General features: G+C 53.2%; 9 protein-coding genes across 9 annotated transcripts; 4 read left to right on the top strand and 5 right to left on the bottom strand.

Annotated features, from left to right (window-relative positions):
- Positions 1–423: 423 nt before the first annotated feature.
- Positions 424–2,382, top strand: LTS14_001272 (uncharacterized protein; the record flags this gene model as incomplete). Its single annotated transcript, XM_064833981.1, has 2 exons — positions 424–1,375; positions 1,403–2,382. 2 exons carry the CDS (start codon positions 424–426, stop codon positions 2,380–2,382), a joined length of 1,932 nt encoding a protein of 643 aa, XP_064698942.1.
- A 60-nt stretch (positions 2,383–2,442) lies between these two features.
- On the bottom strand, positions 2,443–5,624 carry LTS14_001271 (uncharacterized protein; the record flags this gene model as incomplete). The annotated part of the gene is made up of 4 exons (XM_064833980.1): positions 2,443–4,535; positions 4,595–5,448; positions 5,513–5,536; positions 5,587–5,624. 4 exons carry the CDS (start codon positions 5,622–5,624, stop codon positions 2,443–2,445), a joined length of 3,009 nt encoding a protein of 1,002 aa, XP_064698941.1.
- A 734-nt stretch (positions 5,625–6,358) lies between these two features.
- On the top strand, positions 6,359–8,287 carry LTS14_001270 (uncharacterized protein; the record flags this gene model as incomplete). The annotated part of the gene is made up of 5 exons (XM_064833979.1): positions 6,359–6,490; positions 6,604–6,772; positions 6,822–7,434; positions 7,482–7,637; positions 7,693–8,287. 5 exons carry the CDS (start codon positions 6,359–6,361, stop codon positions 8,285–8,287), a joined length of 1,665 nt encoding a protein of 554 aa, XP_064698940.1.
- Positions 8,288–8,784: 497 nt separating this feature from the next.
- On the bottom strand, positions 8,785–9,616 carry PIN3 (protein that induces appearance of [PIN+] prion when overproduced; the record flags this gene model as incomplete). Its single annotated transcript, XM_064833978.1, has 2 exons — positions 8,785–9,501; positions 9,554–9,616. 2 exons carry the CDS (start codon positions 9,614–9,616, stop codon positions 8,785–8,787), a joined length of 780 nt encoding a protein of 259 aa, XP_064698939.1.
- A 644-nt stretch (positions 9,617–10,260) lies between these two features.
- LTS14_001268 (uncharacterized protein) lies at positions 10,261–11,211 on the bottom strand (the record flags this gene model as incomplete). Its single annotated transcript, XM_064833977.1, has 2 exons — positions 10,261–10,736; positions 10,797–11,211. The coding sequence occupies 2 exons, from the start codon at positions 11,209–11,211 to the stop codon at positions 10,261–10,263; spliced, it is 891 nt and encodes a 296-aa protein (XP_064698938.1).
- Positions 11,212–13,248: 2,037 nt separating this feature from the next.
- On the bottom strand, positions 13,249–16,404 carry LTS14_001267 (uncharacterized protein; the record flags this gene model as incomplete). The annotated part of the gene is made up of 2 exons (XM_064833976.1): positions 13,249–13,290; positions 13,327–16,404. 2 exons carry the CDS (start codon positions 16,402–16,404, stop codon positions 13,249–13,251), a joined length of 3,120 nt encoding a protein of 1,039 aa, XP_064698937.1.
- Positions 16,405–17,699: 1,295 nt separating this feature from the next.
- Positions 17,700–19,528, top strand: SLY1 (Vesicle trafficking between the ER and Golgi; the record flags this gene model as incomplete). The annotated part of the gene is made up of 2 exons (XM_064833975.1): positions 17,700–18,033; positions 18,087–19,528. 2 exons carry the CDS (start codon positions 17,700–17,702, stop codon positions 19,526–19,528), a joined length of 1,776 nt encoding a protein of 591 aa, XP_064698936.1.
- Positions 19,529–19,773: 245 nt separating this feature from the next.
- Positions 19,774–20,566, bottom strand: LTS14_001265 (uncharacterized protein; the record flags this gene model as incomplete). The annotated part of the gene is made up of 2 exons (XM_064833974.1): positions 19,774–20,362; positions 20,424–20,566. The coding sequence occupies 2 exons, from the start codon at positions 20,564–20,566 to the stop codon at positions 19,774–19,776; spliced, it is 732 nt and encodes a 243-aa protein (XP_064698935.1).
- A 1,985-nt stretch (positions 20,567–22,551) lies between these two features.
- Positions 22,552–24,076, top strand: LTS14_001264 (uncharacterized protein; the record flags this gene model as incomplete). Its single annotated transcript, XM_064833973.1, has 5 exons — positions 22,552–22,698; positions 22,963–23,316; positions 23,373–23,429; positions 23,491–23,670; positions 23,723–24,076. The coding sequence occupies 5 exons, from the start codon at positions 22,552–22,554 to the stop codon at positions 24,074–24,076; spliced, it is 1,092 nt and encodes a 363-aa protein (XP_064698934.1).
- Between the last annotated feature and the right edge of the window lie 469 nt (positions 24,077–24,545).

The raw sequence follows: 24,545 nt of genomic DNA, 5'->3' as shown, positions 1-24,545 counted from the left end.
TAATCGGTGTCTACGGTAATACCCTCAGTCATATGAGGGAATACGGTCAAGTACGGCCCTTTCGCCCTCCAGCTTTCCAGCCCCTATAGGCCGTAGGCCAATATCATGGCTACAGACGGCACACCACCCCACGAATTGCTATTGACGAGCCATGAATACCCAGCTGCGGACTTTCCTGGTCGGCTCAATGAGTCGTAGCGATCACGTCAACCAGATCAGCCGCCGACCATTAAAGGAAACAGTCACTGTTAGAATTCCACCATCATGGTCACGATGGTGATAGAGCAGTGGCAGCAAACAACACCATAGACCGGCAAGTATTGTTCGATCGTTTAATCATCTTATTTCTTTCTGTTCTACTCTTTATTCTGCCCGGCTGTTGCTATTAACCTACAACTCCCACTACCACCAACATACCAAATAATGGCTGCCAACAAGAAAGATTCATGGCATCTCGGCCTCCCGGACTGGTCGCCTAACGAGCTCCACTCCATTTCCGAGGGTTCGAGAAGCCAGGGAAGGGCTGGTAACCCATCGTCCACGGCAGCCGCTTTGCACAACAGAACATCGCCTTTCGAGGATGTTTCTCTCGATCACGAAAACAACAACAAGACTTCGGATCTGGCCCAGTCGACTGTCACTGCACCGCCTCCTACACGGATGGCGATCGAAAACTCCCTCTACTCTATACCAGAGAGCTTCGTTACAGCCGCGCCATCTTTTCATCAGCCTCGACCTCCCCAGCGACCGAGATCCGCCGCTGTGCAAGCGCTACAAAGCTCGCTAAGCAAGATCTCCCTAACGCCGAACGACATAGCCTACCCCGTTAGTCTCCTCCGCTCCGGCACAACCGAAGACCTCACCCGAGCCGAACGCCTCCTGGGTCTGCGGCGACACTCCGATCCGAAGCCCAAAGAAGACATCTTCGCCCTCCCAGCGATCACCTCCAAGGATATCTCAACCTCTACAGGCAGTCTACCGAGATACAACTTCGAAGTGCCCGGTAGTGCTCGCCAAGCCGAACCACTCAACGGCCGCACAGCCTGGCTCCACGCCCTGACCGGCGCTCTGGTAGTCTTCAACTGCTGGGGCCTAGCAAACGCTTTCGGCCTCTTCCAGGCATACTATGAACGGTACTACCTCGCGCACACAAATAACGCAAATCCCAGCGCTATCTCCTGGATCGGCAGCACTCAACTAGCTCTCGTCTTCGGTCTCGGTGTCCCAGTCGGTAGACTAGTGGATAAAGGATACTTCCGCCTCGTCTTCCATAGTGGAAGTATCATCACGGTCCTAGGCATCTTCTGTACAGCCTGGTGTCGGGCCCTCTGGTCTCTCTGGCTGGTACAGGGTCTGATCACAGGATTGGGAATGGGTATGGTTTTCTGCTCCGGCATTGTAGTACTAATGACATGGTTCGATGAGCGAAAACTTGGCGCTGCCATGGGACTATCAGCAGCAGGAAGCTGTATAGGCGGAATCGTCTATATCGTCCTCGCCCGCAAATTCCTGCTATCCCACGGCTTCCCGACCACGATGCGCATCTTGGGCGGCGTCGCAGCCATAGCACTCGTCCCGCCGAATCTCATCTTCCGCGTTCGAGGTCAACGCCATCGCAGCAGCCGAGGCAACAACCGCCAGAACGAACCCACTAAACCCTACGCCCTTACCTGGAGAACCTTCACATCAAAACCCTACCTCCTAGCCGCAGGAGGAATCTTCTTCGCCTTCTTGGGGATCTACTTCGGCTTCGTGTACATCGTTCTTTTCGCCTCAACGCAACTCCATCTCTCTGACACCGGGGCCACGAATCTGCTGATCTATATGCTTGCTGCGAATCTACCTGGTCGATTCCTTCCGGCGCTGATCTCGGATCGTTGTATTGGTCCCTTGAATACTATCATCCCGAGTATCTTCCTCAGTGCCGCTTGTGTGGGACTGTGGATCTCGCTAGGTGAGGGACCGGGAGCGAGAGGGGCGCTGACGGTCGTGGCGTGCTTTTATGGGTTTGTGAGTGCCGGTGTACAAGTCCTCTACGCACCGACTGTTTATGCTTTCTGTCTTGAACCCACCGTACTCTCTGGCACCGCTAAGAGTTCGACGCCTCCCACCACAGCATCTACAGCCTCAGACCGCGAGAGAGTGGAGATAGCTATGGACCGTATAGGCGTCAAAGCCGGGGGGATCTTCACATGTATCGGTCTTGCGTGTCTAGTCGGGACGCCTATTGGTGGTGCGCTGGTACAGTATAGACAGGATAGGGGACTCGCGAGGCCTTATCTGGCGGCGCAGGGTTTTGCTATGGGGTGTCTGGTGCTTGGTGGGGCATTGTTGCTTGCGAGTCGGGTGGCAAGGGTTGGGTGGGGTGGGAGGAGGGCTTGAGGGGTTGCTTTGACAGATGGATGGATGGATGGATGGATGGATATTCTTCAACACGTACTACTACCCATCATTTCTTACTGACCCCGGACCAAACTCCTCGATCACGCTCCGCGGCTCCACATACTCCCCCAAAGGCTTGTAGATCACATCGTTGTACCCAAACGCCCCCGGTCCACCGATCGCCAGTCCCGCGCTCGTCTCCGTCCATCGTGGTGAACACGTTATCCCGAGCACAGCGACACGGAAACCGTATTTGAATTCGGGTACGCCAAGGGAGCGGCCGGAACCGGCGTCGAGGACGGCGATAAGGTCGGGTACGGCGGCGAGGATGGTTTTCGCGCCGCTGGGGTCGGTGTGTTCGGCGTAGATGTTTTCGTTCTTGAAAGGGATGAGGAGGGTACCGGTTGTGGCGAGGGGTTCCATGGCGGTTGATGTAGCTTCGTTGGTGCTGCTGAGAGTTTGCTCTTCATCGTCAGTGGGACCCGTGGCGGCTATGACGATGTGACCGTAGGAATGGCCCTTGAAGAGACGGCGCTCGACGGTCACGATCTTGCCTCGGAAGAGGATCTTGGCGCTTTTTGGGCCGCCGACTTCGTTCACGATCGATTCGGCGACGCTTGAGAGGGTGTTGGTTGCTTCGGCCATCTTGATACAACGACCAATCCGCCAGGCCAGCGAAACAGTGCCGAGTACGCCGAAGCGTTGTACGCGATCAGTTGTCGTTGGTTTGGCGGCCATGCCGACGCGGGAGCCCATTTCGGAGCATGAGGCGCGGAGTGCTCGGTCCACGATCTCGTCGTTGGAAGCCCGGGTCATGAGGATGGTCTTGCCGTCACCAGAATCGATGGCGCAAGGCACGAGTTCGCCCGGAGCATGGACCGCGATTGTTGTTTGCCAGTAGGTCGGATATGCTCGACCCATCCAATCGCCGTCGATCACGGGCCGGTCGAAGAACCTCGAGCTGCCGACGAGGAAAGGCTCGAGACCGTTCGCGCCAATCTCGAGACCCATGACGGCGTCGAAGGTGTCGTGGCGTAAGTACTCAATGAGAGCTCGAAAGGCATTCACAGTCTCACAACTGTTCAGACGCTCATTCGACGTAGCTGGCGATCCCATGAAACCACCCCAGTAGATACTCGCGTGTTCTGGTAAGGACGAGGCATCGATGACTCGTACTCTATGGCCAGCTCGAAGCATATCCCGCTGTTGAATACGCGAGGAGGCGGGACTACCTCCACCAGCGCATCCCAGGACGTAGCAGCCTTCGGCGAGATAGTCGATGTCGGTCTCAGAGATGTGCCATTCCCAAATGTCTGTCTCACCATTTTGGCGGACAGTCGGCTCATATATTCGCGGGTCAACTGGAGCCTCGTCTGGGACCTTGACAGCAAAGTCTTTGCTGACTTCTGTATCGTCTGGCGCATCGGAGGTGTCTTCTTCAATCTGCTCCGGCTGTTGTGTGGTGTCGAGCTCACCTATAGCTTTCACAATGGTGCGGAGCTGGTTGGCCACATATGTTACGGGTATGCTTTCCACCTCCGCAATTTCGATGGTCTCCTTGACGGCACCAGCGTCTATCGCGCGCTGTATGGCCAAGGATTTGGCATGGTCGACGGCTTGCTCGATCGTCTGTTCGGCGACACCTTGGATGATGTCTACGATGCCGCCGACCTTGGAGATGGCGGCACCCACTGCATTCGCCACATCGTAGTACGGCGGCAACTTCAGCTCGGAGGCGCCTGCAAGTGTAGAGGGTGCAAGGACGGCACCACCACCAACGAGCAGCACAGGCATGGGATCTGGGGACGTCTTTATGACATCGATCGCGCCTTCTAGCAACCTCCCAATACATTGCTGGGCGGACTCGATCAGAGATGTGGACAGAGTCTTGACCGCTTCTCCATCGCCCATATCGACTTTACCAGCAGCGACCGCAATATCAGAGGTAGTAGTAACATGGCCGCCAAAGACCAATGCATCATGAGTGAGGTAGTGACCGACGGAGTCCGGGCCGACCGTGACTTTTGCTTCGCTCTGGCGTACAATCGAGCCACCACCGAGTCCGATAGAATGGAGATGAGGCATGGAATAGTTGACACGCACGCCAGCTACAGTCACGTATGCTGATGCTTGTCGCGGAAGTCCAGATGGTACTGAGTCAGAAGTGTTAGCAAAATAGAACTCATGAGGACTGACAGGTTGCCGCTCTTACAAAGCACCCCAACATCACTCGTCGTCCCGCCAATGTCCACTACGATAGCACTCCCAGAGGTATGATCGGACAGATATGCAGCACCGCGCATTGAATTGGTGGCGCCGGAAGAAAATGTCCGGATGGGGATGTTCGCTGCATCGTTCGCAGACAACAGCGTACCGTCGTTTTGCGTCAGAAAGAGCGCACATGTAAGCTTAAGATCCTTCATCGCTCTTCGGAAGCTCCTCACTGTCCGCTTCGCGTAGGTCAAGATGGCAGCATTCAGTATGCTTGCGTTTTCGCGCTCGAGGATTCCAATGTTGGCGACCTCATGCGATACGACCACTTGAGCTCCAGGGATCTCTCGGAGCACAATATCGCGTACGTGATCCTCCTGCCTGAACACTTCGTCAATTGGAGAGAATGCTCCGACAATAACGACCGCCTGGAGGCCAAGCTTCTTGATCTCGGCGCAGCGTTCAATGACCTGGGACTCGTCTACCGGTGCCTCCTCGCTACCATCAATATGCAGACCGCCGTCGCAGTAGCCAACATAACCTTTAATGATGCCAGCCAAGCCCAGAGGCCAGTCAGAGAAAGGTGGGACTTCGCGAAGAAACGATTTGGACAGTCGCAGAACCGCCACACGTTGTAGACGACGAGCATCCTGCTCTACCACGGCGTTGATGAAGTGGGTTGTGCCGACAGTGACACTGGCGATGTCTTCAGCGGGTATACTTGACGTCTCCAGTATTTTTGAGACAGCCGTTTTGATTCCGGATGTGACATCTGGTGTCGTTGGGGTCTTGGCATGTGCTAAGACACCACGAGATTTCTCTTGCTGCTGAGATGGGTTAATTGCCACCGCGTCACTAACATGATTAGCACATTTAGCGGATGACCAATGAAGGCAAATCGATTCGGTCCATGGCTTACGTGTTCGTGCCTCCTACATCAATACTACGAGATGTCAGTAGATTCAGAGGTGGCACTACGTTAGACGAACTCACCCTATCCGTACGATTCTGCTACCAGATACTGATGCCATCTGAATGATGCTAGGTTAATTCTCAATTCGCCGAGGATGAGGGGCTGAGTATACTTCTACGTTGACCGGTGTCTCATGCCTCGTCGATGATTCCAGTACAGTCTCTTCGGTGAGTAGAATATAGACTAGAATGCGAAATACTTTGGTTTATGCCAACTGATCTGGTCTCCAAGACAGCACATAGCAGAGTCTCGTGACCACCGCCTAGGCAGGTAATACGAGCCGAGTGGACACGGATTACGTCCGGCATACCTAGGCAGATGTCGAGCATCTCACGCAGTCGAAATGTGTGGCCATGCGGACCAGACGATAGAGTTGGGATTGTCGAGATAATACGGCGTCGGACGGCCAGTCTCAAATGCGGCGAACGTGAACGCCACCAATCAAATCGAACGCCGTTGGGCACCTTGGCACCCCTATCTATCCATCTATCAGCGTTCGACAGCTAGCTTGCAAAAGATCTTCCACATTCTGCTTGATCAGCCAGCAGAGAGTTTCATGGCGCTCCTTCTCGTGCGAGACGACCACATGGCATCTCGTATTGCTAGCTGTGGTCGATCCATGCATGAATCTCGTTCCGCCTATCTGAGCTATCTGAGCACGGCACGAACACCTACCATGCCTGCCGAGCATTCATGTAGATGTCAGATGTAAGTGATAGACAAGGAGTGAGTTTCTCGAACTTCCATCCTGCACTGCCCAGCAGCCGTTTCCGCATATTTCCTCGAGTCACAATGGCTCTTTGGGCATCCCTCAAGGTCCCTACCTCCTCCCAGACCGTCTCGAGTGTCTGGATCAACGACGACATCCGACCACTGCCTCCACTTCGACGGACTTGGACCCGGTGGGCGTACATATCGTTCTGGGTAAGACCTTTCCTGGCAGCCAGTTGTGATCGTGCCGCGACCTCTGTTGCGCTGCTGCCACTTTTTACGACCCAAGAGTATGTGCAGGACGATGTTGCTGAAACACGATCCAGGCAATCAACCAGATCTGTCTTTCGAATTGGCAGATCGGAGCTTCTCTGGTTGCAGCAGGTCTGTCAGTCTGGCAATCCGTAATCGCCATTGTCCTCGGCAAGATCATCATCTCGGCGGTAGCAATAGCGAATGGATACGTCGGTGCAGAATGGCACATTGGCTTCCCTGGTAAGGCTCCGCCGTCACCCTTCCAGCGATATATGACGACTAATTACAGTCCCTCCAGTGGCGAGTCGATACATCTGGGGCGTATACGGCAGCTATCTGGCCTTGATCCAGCGAATCATCCTCTCCCTCGTCTGGTTCTCAGTCCAATCATGGACCGGTGGCCTCTGCGTGCAAAATATTTTGGCCGCCATCTTCCCAAGTTACCAGCATATGAAGAATCACTTCCCGGCCTCCGCACACCTCGATACGAAGCAATTCATTGGCTGGGTCATCTTCAATCTCCTCATGGCACCAATTCTGTATATCAGGCCTGAGGGCATGAAACACGTGGTTCTTTGGATGAATGTCGTCTCGGCCATCACTCTGATGGCCATCATGATCTGGTGCCTGTCAGCTGCACACGGCGCCGGCCCTCTAGTGTCACAGCCTGCGACCGCGACCAATGCTGAACTTGGATGGGGCATAGTCTCCGGCGTCACGACGGTCATCGGAGGTATTGCCGTTGGCTTGACAAACCAGATGGACTACTCGCGTTTTGCTCGCAAGCCAGGGGATCAAGTCATGGGCCAGTGGGTATCGATCATCGGCTTTGGCGCTATCATGCCTGTGTTCGGCTGTCTGGCATCTTCTGCTACCCAACAGATCTATGGGACTGCTATATGGTTCGTCGTATCAAATCTTGGTGATAGAAGCCGACTGAAATCGCTAGGAATCCACCCGACCTGGTACAAAAGTGGCTTGACACAGACTATAACGCAAAGTCACGAGCGGCTGCATTCTTTGCAGGCTGTGGACTTGTTGTCTGCCAGCTCGCCATCAATGTCATCGACAATGCTTTCTCAACCGGCATGGACATGGCTGGGTTGTGAGTCGAACAGACGTGACCGCATTATCTGTTCTCCTCACTAATTGAGTCTTAGATTCCCATCCTTCGTCAACATCCGGCGCGGTGCTTACATCGGTCTCATCCTCTCCATCGCCATGTGCCCGTGGCAACTTCTCTCATCTGCAGCTACCTTCATCAGCGTTCTGAGCGCCTACAGCGTCTTTCTGGGTCCGATGGTCGGCATAATGGTATGCGACTACTGGATCCTACGGAATCGACGCATCAAGCTAAGCGACCTCTACCACCCGGGCAAGGACGGCGTGTATTACTACACCTGGGGTATCAATTGGCGATCCTTCGCTTCCTGGGTCGCGGGATGGGCATATCTTCTACCTGGTTTCGCTCATGCGGTCACACCTAGCGTAGTGGTCCCAAAGGCATGCACGGATCTCTATTATCTGGCTTTCCCACTCGGATTCGTGGTCAGCTTCATTACCCATTGGGCGATCAATAGCATCTTCCCGCCTTCAGGCCTCGGAGTCAAGGACGACGTGGACTACTACGAGACATTCACGTTCGAAGAGGCCGAGAAACTAGGAGTTGCGCCAGTCGAACACTTGGACGGGAGGAGCGCCACTGAACCGCTCTCACAGGTTGTGACGATGGAGCCGAAGCATGACTATGTGTAAGGTCTTTTACGTAGGTTCGGTCGACACGCAGTGAAAGACATCATGAGTACATGTTGAGAGTGTGAAAGATAGCATCAATTGAGAACATCAAGGATCTCGCTAATTTTTGGCTCCCGTCACCGTATGTATGATCACTTGAGCGTCATTCTTGCGTATTGGTAGCCGCAACATCTCTCGTCCTTCTAGACTTGTTGCTGGGTAAGCCTCGTCTTGTAATGCGTTCTTGCGACCAGACTGGAGTGGATATTCAGAACCCGCCTGAAAAGACGTTTGCAGATGATAACTCGAATGTCGCTTCTCGAATTCCATTTCCGTACCCCTGCCTCCAAAGATCTTTGCGTCCTCACAGCTGCTGTTTCGACAGGTACAGGACGAAATGTACAGAGGGTCAGAGAACATAGGCGTAGATTCATGGCCCTGCATACAAGACCTTCACACCTGAACGCCCGGATCCAAGTACGCCATACCACTTTACACCCAAACCTGCACATCCCAGTCTAGAAAATGCCGTTGACAATATTGCTACCGATTGTAGCACCAGCACCAAAGATAGCAGCATTACCCAACTTCTTTCCGAACTTCTTGCCACCCTCCTGCACCTTCGACGGAGCCTTACCCTCCCCATTCCCTTGCCCGCTAACCTCAAGCGGCGCATTACCGTAATTATTCCCATAACTAACCGGTGCAGCAGCAGCGGTACCAGCTTTCTCCGACTCGTCAATTTTGACGTAGGACCGGGGGAAGATTCCTTCCTGTCCCGTCCGTGTGGATTTGCCTTTCCACCATTCGGCGTTCATGTATTCCGTTACGGTTATGTGGTCGTTTGGTTGGAGAGCGAGATCGCCGGCGTCTGTGCTTGTGTAGGCGTATAAGGCCGTTGCTTGAGCGAGAGGAGGGGTAGAGGCCCAGTTTGCTTGTGGAGGTGGAGGGCCAGGGGGCGGTTGATCATAGGCTGGTGGTTGATTGCTTTGCTGAGGTGGAGGTGATTGTACGGGAGCGTAGTAGGAGGCTTTCTCGTTTAGAGGGCCAGTGGCGGTGTTGTTGCGTTGTTGGTTGTTGTTCTGGTTTTGGAGGGACAGGTTTGTCATGCCATTCGTAGGTACGGCGCCGACGGAGAGGGGAGCGTGGAGGGCGGTCTGTTCGGGGATGCGGGAGAGGAGCTCGTTGAGTTGGAGGGGGCTGATTACAGATGCATCGCAGAGGTATTCTAGTTCCTATATCTTCGTTAATATGAGCTGTGTGGTGCGGGCGCGGGCGTTGACGTACAGCCTTGATTGTTCGGATCGATTTGTTCGTTTGCGCTACCTTGAACTCGTTGAAGCCTTCCATGTTGACTGCTATGGTGTGAGATCGTTAAATTGAGATGAGTATCTAAGAAGAGCAGCGAGATAAAGATAGACGTTTGGTGAGGTTTGGTGCTGCTGCTGCGCCACGTTCAATGACGATCCTTCGAATCCGAAGCATGTGAAAGATAACTTTCTAGCTCTTGCACCATCACGCATATACATATCCGAACTTGACCATGCCCTAGCATCAGCGTGGCGGTGTTATTCTGCGGCAAGAAGAAAACATACAGTCTTGTCAAGATACGGCACGCGACGGTAGCCAAGTATTGTGTTCCTTCATAATGAGAATCCATGTCTCGACGGTCGACGCAGCAATAGCTTCGCTGCATCTCTGAGTAAAGACAACCTTTTATCAACGACGGGGAGTGCTTATCAATGAAGTTGAGCCTTCGCCAAAGCACAAGCACTGTCGTTACAACGTTGCGAAGCAAACCATTACCTAACCATAAGAACTGTCGCCATTATTAGTCTACAGCTCTGTCCACACAATGGGACTCCTTAGTGTATCTGCCGACAAATCTCATGGCACCAATCCCTTGCCTCTAACAAGCACTAGAACAAAATCAACCGCATTAAGCACTGTCTCCACGATCCCGTCTCGTCAAGCTACGCCACCAGCAGCAGCCTTCAGCGTCCCATATTCTCAGGCGCTGTCCAGCCGGGGCAAGGATTTTCCGCCGTCGCTACCATGGCACGACCCGCTGGCGATGGCGAGGGAGTGACGAGACCGCCATCGTGGGGCTTTGGACTCTTCAGGCCCGGAGTGATGAAGACAGCAGAGGCGATACTCCTTCCCTTGGCGCCCTTGAGCTTGTCATCGGCCTCATGGCTGCTCTGGTCGTCGGCTATGGTTGCCCAGGCGTTCGATTCTGTTTCGAGGGCGTTGTCACTGTTACGGGAATCCGTAGGGCTAGCAGATCCATCAAGCAGCTCGGGTTCAGCCTCCTGGCCACCGTCGACCAGGACGGCAGAAATTGCAGTATTGTCTTTTTCCGGAGTCGTGTCGTCAAGCTTGAGACTTGTCTCCTTCCCGGGGTTGGCGCGGTCAACGAACGTGCGTACAAGGACGTGGCAACATTGCCAGACGGCGAGTACACACATCCCTAACAACACTGATGTCAGTCTCCCAACCCACGGTCCAGTTCACCGACAAGAGAACTCACCAACAGGCTCAAAGACCCAAACCTCAGTGACCCCCCAGATCCACCCCAAGACTCGTACCGGAGCACTCCCGCCAACGTTCGGTACCGACCGATTGAAAATAGCCACCATCCCCGCCAAAGCATAGACATAGATGATTCCAATTTCCAGAGCATTATGCGGCTCAAAGAGCTCATTCCTCTTCCAAAACCACCACATCCGGTCCAGTACTGAATACAGACCAATGGCGAGCATGATGACGAAACTAGACTGCAGAGAACCGATCAGGTATGGCTTGAGCTGCTTGTAGATCGCGAGCGCAGTTGGGCCATAGGTGCGGGCGAGGAAGTTGGCTGGTGAGCTGAGGTAGAAGAGCAGGGCAAGCAGGATTGGGAGATAGAGGGCGAGGGCGATGATGATGTCGTTGCGAGTCGGCATGATGTTCGGCAGCTGATGTTGTTCCTGCATGCAGTGATGATGGTCAGATCTGGCTTTGAGGTGACCTCTGAGATTATGGTAAGAAGGACGGAATAAGACGGAGCACATGGCATGCTAAGAAGACGACGGTCAAACTTATGGTTAATGCCACCTACGATTAACTGCCGCAGCACGGAGTGTCTCGGACCAGAGCAGATAGTCAAACCAGCATTCATTGCGAGTCTTGGATAGACAAAGAGAAGTGTGCATGTTATCTGTAACAAGCTGAAATCTAGGGATGTGGTGTCTCTTGTCATAGTAAATGAGTCTGAAAAGGCTGGACAAATTCATGCACGTTTCAAGTACTCGCCTTCTAGATCCAGTGAAGCCTGTGCATGTCTAGAATCCCGCTCACCCAATTCGCTCGCAAGGGAAGACCGACTGTGCTATTCAGTGTAGGTTGGGTGTCCCGTCATAGTCGGCGGGGTTTCAAGAGCTCCCGTAACGGTTCATCCCTGTGCGAAAGACGCAGTTGGTGTAGATTTGATGCGTGGATCCAGCACTTCATTCTGTGCAGATCACGGAAAAGTGCTCAGATGGATTTGCCCGCAAAAGAGCGTGTGAGTAGTGATAGGCTTAGTCATGTGATGGAGTGCTGAAGGATGTTTGACTCGCGCGACCAGTGTCTTGAATCTGTATATTAGGTCTCTATGCAATAGAAGGGTATCCTCAATCAGTAAGCCAGCCGTGCATTCATTACGCCGTGCCTTTGAAGGCCAAATATGTGCTTCAGCAGACATTGCCTACAACCTTGAAATTCTCGGCCAATGTGTAGATTCCTCTGGCATCAGATCACCGTGACTAGGGTATCATTTCGTAGTCGTCTTCCTTTGGCAACGTGAATCTCGCCACCATGAGTGCCAGAGCGTCGATCGCAAGCACAGTCCAAGACACGGTACACAATATCCACGCCTTGTCCAGTTCCCAGCCCACAAAGAATCTATTATCGTGATCGTAAAGGTAGGCCTAAGACACCACCGAAGTCAGCATAAGCTCTCCCACCAGCACAACAGCTCTCCCATAACACGAGCGTCTCTGGGTTCTGCAAGAGAACGAATACCTACCACCAAAGCCATAGCAACCATCTGCCCCACCGCAACCAACCCCAGAAGCCCACTCAGCACCTTCCACCCCCCTTCCCTACTACTCCTCCCCCCCACCAACACGGTAACAAAAGCAACCAGGCAAGCCAACTCCAGCACCACTGCAAAATTCATCAAAAACCCCGCGCTCCTCCACAGACTACAAAACGCCTTATCCTTGCCCAAACAATCCTCATGCGCAGGAAAGGGAGTACATTGGCCCGTGATAGAAGAGCAGCGTTTATGGAGGCCGTAGGAGACACGGATTGGGGAGTCGTTGGGGCTGGTGGGGGAGGTGTAGGTGATCCAGGAGGGGAGGATAAGGGCGGCGAGGGTGCAGGCTGCGGCTGCTAGGAAGGCCCAGAGGGAGATGCCGTAGATTATGCGGCGCATGATTAGCTGGGTGGAGAGGGTGGTATTGTAGATTAGAGGGGTTGTGGTGTATGAGGATGGTGGAAGATATGAGGGTGTGTGAAGTTCAGAATGATGGCGCCTATCGCGTTTAGAGTTTACCGCTTGACGTGCGTGGAGTGGGGGGGGTTCTGTTCGGGGAGGATACATCTATGCCAGTGTGAAGGAAGGACGGACGATGAAGCAGATGGGGTGATGACACTATTTCGAATAGTATCTCTCAGTATCGTATGGCTATGTAGTATACAGCTCTTACAGCATACAAGCATCGAGCTATATGTCGCCTGTAGACGGAGCATCTTATATGGATGCCCTGTCAAGCTCACTGTAGCAGTATCATATGCCACGAAGCCACGTCTGTAGATTCAATACCGCGCACCGCACGCTGTACGATGCAAAAGCCACTGGACTTTGCGGCCGTTAACGTCTTGCTTGTTTCACGCCCATCCCTCCCTGTGCCTCTGCTCACCCCTCACACCATCTCCCTCTCCCCCATTACCTCCACCTACGACCCACCATCCTCATGCAAATAAGTACACCCATCCCCCTTCATACACCTTCCCTCCTGCCAATACTTACACACCTTAGTCTTATAAAACTTATTTCCATCCCCCTGATCCCTCCACCTGCTCCTCCCGCCATCCACACCCCCATCCATACTACCATCCATAGGTGGCGGAACACCGCCAGCACCACCACCGAAAGCCGGCATACCCATCGTCGGAGCCTGAGTAGCACCGCCTCCTATGGCGGCGAGGATGGAGGCGATGTCGAGGGTTTGGCCGTTGGGTTGAGGTGGTGCCATTTGTGGTTGTGCTTGAGGGTGGAACTGTGGGAATGGAGGCATGGTCATGGTTGGTGGGGGTTGATGTTGTGGTTGCATAGAGGGCTGCAAGCTGGCCAGGAGCTTGGAGATGTCCACGTTAGCAGGCAATTGCGGCGCTTGAGTCGGCAGCTGAGCTTGGTGAGCCGCTTGTTGTTGATGATTGACGAACTGGCCGAGAGCAGACAGATCGAATGGTGGATTCTGCATTGGGGGCTGTGCCGTCTGGTAACGTTGCGGCTGCATCGCCTTCCTGTGCTTGGCTCTATCCGCGTACTTCTTCTCTGGCTGTCCGATCTGCTTGATCTCACTCGGTGGCGCGTCGGAAGTCTGGTCGCTCGGTTCGCGTGGGTTTGCCGGGATATCTTTCTCCTCGGTATAGAATACAATAAGCGTGTCAGCCTCGTACTGCTCACGCTCAGCACGCTCAGCAGACTCCGGCTCAAGTTTGCCACCACGCTGAACGTAGTTGCGATCGCGCTCCTCCAAGTCAATGACGCTGAAGTCGATCGGGTGCGGCGGACGAAAGTCAACAAGCGACTGCACAACGTCCTCCTCTTCTTCATCATCGATATCCATCTGATCAGCAGCATGCATCTTCAGCATACGTCCCTCGCCACCGACATCAGTAACATCGCGCATCTGACTGTCATCGTGTCCCTCTTCCTCCTCAGGCACGTGGGTGAAGTACTTGATCTGCTCCAGCTCACCGCCGACCTTGAATGCCACGTGCAGCTTGCGCCTGGCTTCCTTTCTCAGCCTCTTCGCCTTCTGCTCCGGTGACTCGGGTGGTGATGATTTCTCTGGCTTGGTCGTCGTAGGCTTCTCTTCTTTCGGTTTGTTGGAGATGGTAGCCATGGTTTCGGCAAAGGAGAACTTCGGTACGGTACTAGCCACTGGCTTCTTCTCAGGCGCCTTGACTCCTGCAGCTTGAGCTGGTGTGCCACTCTTGATAGATGTGCCCGGCTTCTTGGTGGCCGACAGACTCGAGAAGAAGCTCGATGAAGGCTTCGCAGCCACTTGCTTCGGCTTCGCAGCTGGTACGATAGTCTTAACAGGCTGGATTGCTGCCGTGGCTTTCTTGATAAGCGGATTCGTCTTTGTGGTAGAGGCAGAAGCAGGACCATTCGCTTTCGGTGCAGTGGTGGCGACTTTCTTCAGAGCGCTGCCTTCGCCGACATTACTTGCCGCACGCTTAACGCCTGCGACTGGACCGGGCTCTGCTCGCTTCGGTTGTGGTGATGCGATCTTTACATCTTTCAAGGTCGTGTCCGCCTTCTCAACAGGGCTGGCCGTAGCTTTCTGCTTCGTCGCGGTCGCCGCGTTGGCGATGATACGCTTGGCCCAGTACTGCGTCTTTGCATCGCCTTTCTTGACGAATCGTGGAAGCACTTTATCAAGGTGGGTCTTCTCCAGCAATTCTTCAGTCACAGTTGTGAAAGAGCTCATCAGTTCGAGAATAGTGCGGGCTAGAGGACCGTTCAACTCCTCGACCTTGAAGCGGTCGAGAAGGAATTGGTAGCATAAGAACACGAGCGAAGCATTCTCCCCAAGCAGTTCCACTATACTACGGTGACCGTGCTTGAGCGCTGCCTTGAGCGCTACCTCCACCATATCTCGCTGATCCTTCACCCTACTGCCGAGTAGTGGTAATTCACCTGTACGTCCTTTCTTCTCCGCCTCCACGACTGCCGCAGCATCCGTCTTCCAACGGTCTCGGATTGTCTTCACAATCTCCCAGAAATCCACCAATGCCTGCCGAATGTCCTTTGCGGGGATCGACTTACGTTTTGATCTCCACAACGCCTTGATGGTGTCATACTCGACAGCACCCCTAGGGGAGTCGGGACGCTTGGTGGGTAGTGGTGAGGGCTCGAGATCTTCATCTGAAGTGTAGGAAGAGTCATCATCATCTGAAGGCTCTTCGCTGCTAGAAGATTCGCCATCGTACTTGATGCGCTCTTGCGGGCTGCCTCCACTCTTGATGTTAGCGAAATGTGGCGATTGTCTCTCCTTCTTGAGCGACTTCTTCCCGATCTTAGCCAGCAGAGCAGCATCGTTACCGGCCAGCTTGCGAAGATCGTTCTTCGATTTCCGAGGCCCATAAGCAGGGATTGTGGTCGTCCGATTGAGGGGCCATTCTTGCGTCTCCTTGCCAATAGTGAGGTATGGTGCCATGCGCTCGCTGTTGGTGGCGCGGACCATCTGGTCAAAGTTGATGGTGGACATGTAGCCATCATCGACGCCATTCGGTATCGAAGCCCACAGTGCTCTCTGGTCGATGTTCTGAGGCGCTAGGGCAGCGGCATTGCGTTGCTGACCAAAACTGTTCTGAGGATAGTTCATCCCAGCATATGCATTATCATTGGGAGCTGGAGAGGGAGCGCTATGCTGTAATGCTTGCGGTGCAATCGTACCCAAATTTTGGTTGCTGTAGCCTCCATAGCTGGCGTTAAAGTTCTGTCCGGAGGCTGCAGTGCTGAAGAGTGCCGGATCATATGTTGACTGTTGACGGTATTGCACAGTATTCGGCGGTGCATAGTTACTGAAGTTGTTCTGTCCGAAAGGTACTGGGCTGTGTGACAGGGATCGAGAGTATGCATCGCTTTGTGCGGAAGTGGTAGACAAGTGGTTCGCATTCGCCTGCCAGCTTGGCATGGGCTGTTGGACACGTGACGAGTTTGTGTCCAGGAATTGACTGCTGGCGTTTATGCCCCAGCTAGCGTCGGGAAGTGTTGGATCGCCGTTCAGGAAAGATGGGTCATATGCATGATATGTCTGACTATCTGGAAACAGATTGTTGTAGCCATCATTATCACTCCGCGGTGCCTGATCCATCTCGACTCAAGTCGTTCGTGTGAAGTGGCACGTGGTCTGTGCGTGAGGCACGGGAAGAACCGTAGCTTGTGATGACAGACTTTGCTGCAATGCGTGTTCAATAATCTATGGCGGCGTGGCTCCACGTCTCGGGATGGTGAGACCGTTTGTATTGTGTAGGCGTGCGTATCTCGTGATGTCGTGTTTCGCAATGGCCGTAGTGCTGGTATGCCACGCTGTACGCTGAGAATAGTCAAGGTTCACTTAATACCAGCCACCTGCCCACCCTTCGTGCTTTAGCAGTGAGGTACGTGATTACGCCAGTCTGCACAGCGAACGACTTTAAAAATGCCGCGCTGGCCAGGAGTGAGCTCAATACGTGCTCGATTTGACTTTAAGTAGCAAGAAGAGGTTCTGAAGTGAGCAACAATGGTCGCTAATGCGGTCACTGAAGCCCACGGGCGCGATCTGAGTAAGAGGCGAGCCCTCACGACTGGCACGCCAAACGCCCGCCGATCTGTTAGTCACGCAGCCGCCGGTTGGCAAACAGTAGCAGAAAGGGAAGACGGGCAGGGCAAGCGAGGGGGTGAGCGTGATGACGCTCGTGTGTACAGATTGATGTCGGTGTTGATGACAAGAAGAAACGCGGAAAAGGCACAAGTAATGAGGCAACAAAGCTAGTGGCGGCACGGAACAAAGTCCGAGCGCTCCGTCACATGTTCACGAATGAACAACGTGTATCCACCAAACTGAATCCAAGGCAAACATTTCGACAACCGCATACGTTGCATTCTGCTGGGTGGCAAGAGACAAACATGTTTAGATTCCTACGGTGATTGCGCGACGCAGAATCTGGCTACGCCACAGCCCAAGCTTCACCATGTCCTACCATACTCTGCGTGATCGACAAGTAGGTCGGTATACCAAGACCTGCGCACAGAGGACATATACTGATTGAACAGCCGCTATTAAACGTGTACTGAACCTCAATCAGACGCCTGCAGAAGATGGCAATGATACGCATCATGAGTCGAATGGTCTGACTGCTTTGTCTGCATCGATAGTCGGTGCCAATGGAGAGCCAGTTTGGAAAGTGCTGGTATTCGACAACTTGGGAAGAGATGTGATCAGCAGTGTGCTAAGGGTGAACGACTTGCGGGGGTGGGGCATAACTATACACCTGTACGTCTCGGGCAGTGTTCGCTATTGCTAGCGCAACTCATGCTGAGAATCAAGCCAGCAGCAAGCGCTGACAGGAACGGACCAGAAACATCAACCAGCAACGACATCCCATTCCCGATGTGCCGGTCGTTTACATGCTTGAGCCCACTGCGGCGAACCTGGAGAAGATGACACAAGATCTGCAGAAGGGCTTGTACTCTCCTGCTCACATCAACTTCCTCTCATCAATACCACGGCCACTACTGGAGGAATTTGCAACACAGACAGCACAAGCTGGGACATCAGAGTATATCAGCCAAGTGTTCGACCAATATCTGAACTTTATTGTCAGTGAACCAAGTCTTTTCAGCCTTGGTATGGGCAAGGAAACCTACTGGACAATGAACAGTGCGCAGACGAGCGATGATGATCTTGATGCAAATATTGACCGGATCGTGAGCGGTCTGTTCAGCGTGTCTGTGACTATGGGTATGTTGTGACATTCACATCGACAATTCAAGATACTGATGTACACTGTACAGGCACGATACCTATAATACGCTGTCCCAAAGCTGGTGCTGCTGAGATGATAGCTGCGAAACTCGACCGAAAGCTTCGCGACCATATTCTCAATTCCAAGGACAACCTTTTTTCAGCAAGTCGAGCAGGCGCGTCGAGCACGACCTCTTCTCGTCCAGTACTGATCATAGTTGATCGCAATGTCGACTTGGTGCCTATGCTCTCACATTCTTGGACATACCAGTCACTGATCCACGATGTGCTGACAATGCACCTCAATCGCATCACCCTTGACACATCCGAAGACGGAAAGCCTGGGGCCAAACGATCATATGATCTGACGACTAGCGACTTCTTCTGGAAGAAGAACGCTGGTGCGCCATTCCCACAGGTTGCGGAAGACCTAGACGCCGACCTCAAGAAGTACACAGATGATGCTGCGGAGGTGACGAAGAAGACGGGCGCAAGCTCGATCGAGGATCTACAAAACGATACGAGCTCCTCGGCACAGCACCTGAAGGCGGCCATCACATTACTGCCAGAGTTGCGAGAACGAAAGGCACTGCTAGACATGCACATGAACATTGCGACAGAACTCCTCAAGGGTATCAAAGATCGTCAGCTCGACAATTTCTTTCAGCTCGAGGAGGACATCAAAAAGCAGACCAAAGCACAAATGCTTGAGCTTCTGATTGATGCCGACAAAGGTAATCAGCCGCTGGACAAGCTTCGTCTATTCATCATCTGGTTCCTGAGTACGGAGCAAGAAGTCTCCCGAGCGGACATGGAGAAGTTCGAGGAGGCGTTGAAGCAAGCAGACATCGACACACTACCTCTGGCATACATCCGTCGCGTACGAGAGATCACCCGTATGACCATGATCTCCTCCGCTCCCATCTCACAGCCTCAACAACCTTCCGCCTCAAACGACCTCTTCCGCGGCTTCTCCTCCATCTCCTCTCGACTCACAGACCGCCTCAAGGACGCCGGACTAGGTGGCGCCAACTTCGACAACCTCATCTCAGGAGTCAAGAATCTCATGCCGGTTAACAAAGACCTGACAGTAACCAAGATCACCGAATCGCTAATGGATCCTCAAAATGCTTCGACCTCCGCCCTACAGAAGACCGAAGGCTTCCTCTACTTCGACCCTCGCTCAGCTAATGCTCGCGGCACAATGCCACCTAGTGCCAAGGACTCACGATCTGGCACGGCACCAAGCCGCGGCATCGACCCTTCGTTTGGCCAGAGACGACAAGGCTTCAGTGAGGCCATCGTGTTCACGGTTGGAGGAGGCAGTATGGACGAGTATGGAAATTTACAGGAGTGGGCTAAGAGGACTAGTGGGGCGGCTGGTGGGGCGGCGGGCGCGGTCAGCAGGAAGAGAGTCATTTACGGGAGTACTGAGCTGGTTAATGCGGAGAGCTTTCTGAACGAGTTGGCGAGGTTGGGTGGAGAGGCCTGAGGGGTTGGTGAGGTCATGGCGTGGTGCTGTTGTGCGAGACAGGGGTAAACTACGTGTTGCGCACATAGCCGTGCAGGCATGTTGGCACCATACTGCGGGACTTCCAAAGCCCTCGAGGGCGGGCAGACACTTTTGACAGAACTTCTGCTTGTGACGTACTCCCTACTTATCCTCCCATCTTATGGTACACTATCTGCCTCACCATGTCCCATCACAAATGTTAACATGCACATCTCCATTCGAGCTCATCTACCCATGCCTTTCCAACCCTTCCCAAGAGACCTCACAGACGACCCGTCCAAATTCTGTACCCTAACATCAATAGTTTGCCTCACCACAATAGCTCGTTCCGAAGAATCGCTAGCCATCGAGCCCCTGTCATCTCCACTTTTCACTTGATCATCCCGCATACCCGGCCTCGACCCCATGCCCACGACCCGCGCGGAAGTCTCACCACGCTGCCTCGTGGCAAGCTCAATAGAATGTCTACTCCCGCCACCACCACTCATGGCCGCACTCCCACTCAGGCCACCATACCCATGGCCCTGTATCCTAGTACTCCGCAGACGCTTATCGCGAGATCGTGACAAAGGTTGCGAGAACGAGCCATTGGCGTAGTATGCTCCGCCACCGTCACTCGTGGCTTCCAAGTTCAGAAGACCGGTCTGTGCTGCGCTGAGGAAGATGCGGAGGCAGGGGGTTGTGGCGCTGAGGATTGCGTAGCATTGTTCTGTTTGGGTCCAGGTTCCTGCCTCGACGGATGCGAAGAGGTAATTGGTATTGTGGAGGGCTGGAGAGAGGGCAAGGAGGCGGAGAATGGAGATAGGAAGTAGTCTGTTGAGGTGAGGTCAGCTGCGCTGTCCGAAAGATGTAATTGTAAGGTTTCTGGACTTACACGAATCGCACCACGAACCCAGAGACAACCGTTATCTTCTTAGAACTACTCATCTGGAGGTCCCATACCAGATATACTGGAAAGCCAACGATCAGGATATCGAGAATGTTACCTAAGACTGCATAGGCCACCCAGCGGCTCATCTGATCACACTGATATCAACATCAGGATACATCATCGAGAAGCTGGAACTTACAGTAGTGATAGCCAGCTGGGGCAGCACAACCCATGGTCGAGAGAAGTCTGGTCTGACAGCTACGACGAAGACGGCAACGATGCCAAGTGCAGCACAAAGTCCTGCCAGGCCATAGGACATCATTCGATGTCTTGGCGAGCTTGAGAGGCGGTTGCGAAAGAGTGCTACCGAGAGCTTGCTTGTGAAGACGGCTAGAACGAACAGGAGATCGCTGGCGAAGAGCATCTGCTCGATTATCAGTGTCGTGTAGACGGCAAGGTGAATTGTCAGATATGCGTGGGATGTGCTACTACCTTTTCGATTGCTGTGACCATGTCTGCCGATAGATCTGCATTGTGGCTACCATACCCTATGTCGACTGCGCGTATTGCAATTATTGACTGTATGACTGCCATAAACTGTGCCCGAGGTCAGTATTGTCCTTCGAGTCCATGAATAGGTATGGATTCACGCACGGTGGCCAATGTCGTCGTGCCATCGTCCAAGCCGAACAAGCCTGCGTCTGTTGTCAGTCTAATAGGACAAAACCCTGAGGCTTGATATGATGGTACTTCGCCATGGCCACCGAGTTAAGAGTCGCGCGAGGAATATAAGTAACGATAATGTGGTGCAGAAGGCTGCTGTCACTATGATAATGGGTCCATGATTCTTGTCGTTGACCAATGGGTAGCTTGAGGCCGCAATATGTCGTACAAGTTCAATCATAACGAGCACTTCTTTCGTAGCAACGTTGGGAACGGCAGGCGACACAAGTCCGGAGGAGAGTCATCATTTCACGACCACTTTCATGGCAACCTGGTTGTTCTCCAGACCCCAGAGCCTGGAGTCGACCCTACAACCCAGTGTCAAGCCATGCTATACAGTGCGTCCGGTGGGCCGATCTTTGTGATGAGACGGGCCAACATGTTGAGATGAAGACGGCATCATGCAATCAATCGAGGCCATGGCAGCGCCCGAGACGAAGGAGAGGGTAAAGCCAATCGTGAATTACTCGAGGAGGCTCGGAAGAAGGCCATGGTCGCCGTCCCGCATAAGCAGCAAGTTACTATAGTGTTAGATGATATACTTTATGACTTGACGGAGTTCCTGCAGCGGCTAATTGGTGCCTTGATGCCGTGTGGAAGCGAGATCTCGGCATCACAACGTGAGGTTTTGTGTGAACTGTCTCCTTTGGTCCTAGCGCCTGACAGGAATTATTCAGGGAGCTGCTGTGTAGTTTCCCTCTCAACACCAGCCGAGTGAAGGTGAGGACGCTGGGACGTTGCTGTTAGAATCATATGATAACACGTCGCGTGGACCGTGAGCGAACACCCGACGTGTGATGGAGACAAGCTCACGGACTGTGACACGCCTGAATCCTGCTCCGTGGACGGCGTGAACACTCGAGCGAAGTGACGGTTGATGGAACCTAGCAGCCAACCACGCTATGGTACCGCTCCACGGGAAGGCGATTACGCATTACGGCTGTGTAAGTGTAGACTTCTCTGGTCAGACAACACCACGACACTCCATTAATACCAGACGAAGGGGCTCTTGGCTGCATGCTTCCTCCCGCCTCCACGCCGGCATCCTGGACCCCAAACAAGAAAGCCTTTTTATCCATATGCCCTGTCCGAGCACGTATGGACGATGAGGCCTCTTCCTATATGCGGCGCTCGTTCGTGATGCGGCTAACGTACCGGGTGGCCTTGATCCTACCTCCATATTGCAATGTATCTTGGCTCTCAACCAGGATTTCCGCGGCTGGGTGAGCGGCTCAAAACCTTACTGGCGTACCTGGTCGAAACAGCTCCTCGCAACTGAGGAGTTCCCAGCTTCTGTAGTTGTTGTGGCAGCTTTCGTTCTTTCTTGTTACTTCCGGACCTTCGTGCTCAAGCCCAGAGCAGTGTCGTTGTGCTCAGTCTGTATTTGGTTGTTTTCACCCTGACTACCATGGCTCGCCATCACATCAAGAAAAATGGCGTGGAGATGCGTGCGGATGCAGTTGCCGATGGTAGTCCAATGCGAGACGGCGATATGGCTGGATCAAGCCAGGATCATGCCGACATGCAACGTTTGGGCAAAAGGCAGGAGCTCAAGGTACGAAGATCATGGAGGTTGAGCGTTGTGACGAGCATAGCTAAAACACTGTACAGAGAAACTTCCACTCCATCTCTATTTTGGGCTTGACATGCGTTATCATGAGTACATGGATGGGCATCTTGAGGTATAGAGATTTGTCCACGAATGAAGAATAAATGACTCACCCAGCTTTTCAGTACGAGCACATTCTCTCTGATCAACGGCGGCCGAGCCGTAAGTGCAGTGGTCCTCGAATAGCTCAACTGTCGCTGAATAGTGCAGGGCACCATATGGATGTTTCTCGCGACCTGGATCCTCACCATCCCCGTCGTTGCGTCGATGGCTGAGATGGCATCTATGGTCCCGACTGCTGGCGGTCAATATCATTGGGCAAGATTCCTCAATCCACAAGCACATCGATCAGCTCCACTGACGACTTCGAAGGTATCAGAGTTTGCGCCTCCAAGCATGCAAAAGTTCCTGAGCTCCATCTCCGGATGGCTGTCTGCTCTTGGCTGGCAGGCTTTCATTGCTTCTGCCGCGTTCCAAAGTGCGGCCACAATCTTGACTGTAGCAGCCATGAACTTTCCGTCGTACACACCACAGGTCTGGCAGATCACACTATTGACCATGGGTGTGAGTGGATTGTTGTCATTCCTTACTATCTGAGACAACTACTCACTGTTATAAAGGTCGGTGTCTTCGCCATATCCGTCAACGCATTCGGAGCCAAGCGTTTACCACTATTCGTAAGTGCAACAGACCGAACATCTCTGGCACATTCGTGGGTTCACACTAACATTGTCTTAGGAGGGCGCAATTTTATTCTTCTACATCATTGGATTCTTTGTAATTTGCATTCCTTTGTGGGTGTTAGCACCCAAAGCACCACTGAGTGCGGTCTTTGGAGACTTCGAGAACTACGGGGGATGGTCAAGCCTTGGTGGTGGTGTAATCGTTGGGCAGATGGCGGCATCGGCTGCTTTCATCGTGAGAATAATACATGCTGGTTTGGTATACAAGCTGACTGATCCTCGGGCAGGGTGTCGACAGTGCCGTCCATATGAGTGAAGAAGTGAAGGATGCATCCATCACGGTGCCGAGGATGATGATGGGAACTATTCTACTCAACGGTGTAACTGGCTTCATCATGGTGATCACCTACGTGCTCTCGATTCAATTAGTCGAAGACCAGATCCTTGGGACAACTTCGCCATTCCCGTTTATTGGCGTGTTCGCTACGGCAACAAATTCGACCGCTGGCGGCATCGGGATGACTGTATCGATTATTGTCATGACACTCAGCATGACAATCAATGCTACGGCCGCTGCGTCCCGGCAAGCATGGTCCTTCGCGCGGGACGGTGAGATCTACTTTACAAAACGATATCATTAACCCTACTAATAAAAGTGCCTGCTGAACAGATGGACTGCCCTTCTCCCGAAGCTGGTTCACAAAAGTCGTCTCGATTAACTCGACACCACTCCCGCTTAATGCCATGATCACGTCGCTCTGCATCCTCGTAGTCGTGGCATTGCTCAATTTCGGAGATTCTGAAATTTTCAACAGTATCATTGGCTTGATGACTGGAGCCGTCGGACTCACCTATGCCATCTCCATTGGATCTGTTCTTTGGCGCCGTCTCTATGGCGCACCACTGCCATGCTCGTTGGTCACTGGGCCGCTTTGGCGTTGCCATCAACACCGTAGCTTTCTTGTTTGAGCTGTTCCAGACAGTCATCAGCTTCTTCCCTTTATTCGGCCAGTTTGTCTCACCCGCAGAGTTACTCTCAATGTTTTCAATTTGACTGACCGATCGCAGGGTTACACCAGTGCAGATGAATTGGGGAATCGCAATGTTTGG

This window comes from Recurvomyces mirabilis, assembly GCF_035927965.1.
Source record: "Recurvomyces mirabilis strain CCFEE 5264 chromosome Unknown scaffold_2, whole genome shotgun sequence".
Classification (NCBI taxonomy): Eukaryota; Fungi; Ascomycota; class Dothideomycetes; order Mycosphaerellales; family Teratosphaeriaceae; genus Recurvomyces; species Recurvomyces mirabilis.
Note: the sequence above shows the minus strand (reverse complement) of the source record. Positions and strands in the feature narration are given on the sequence as shown.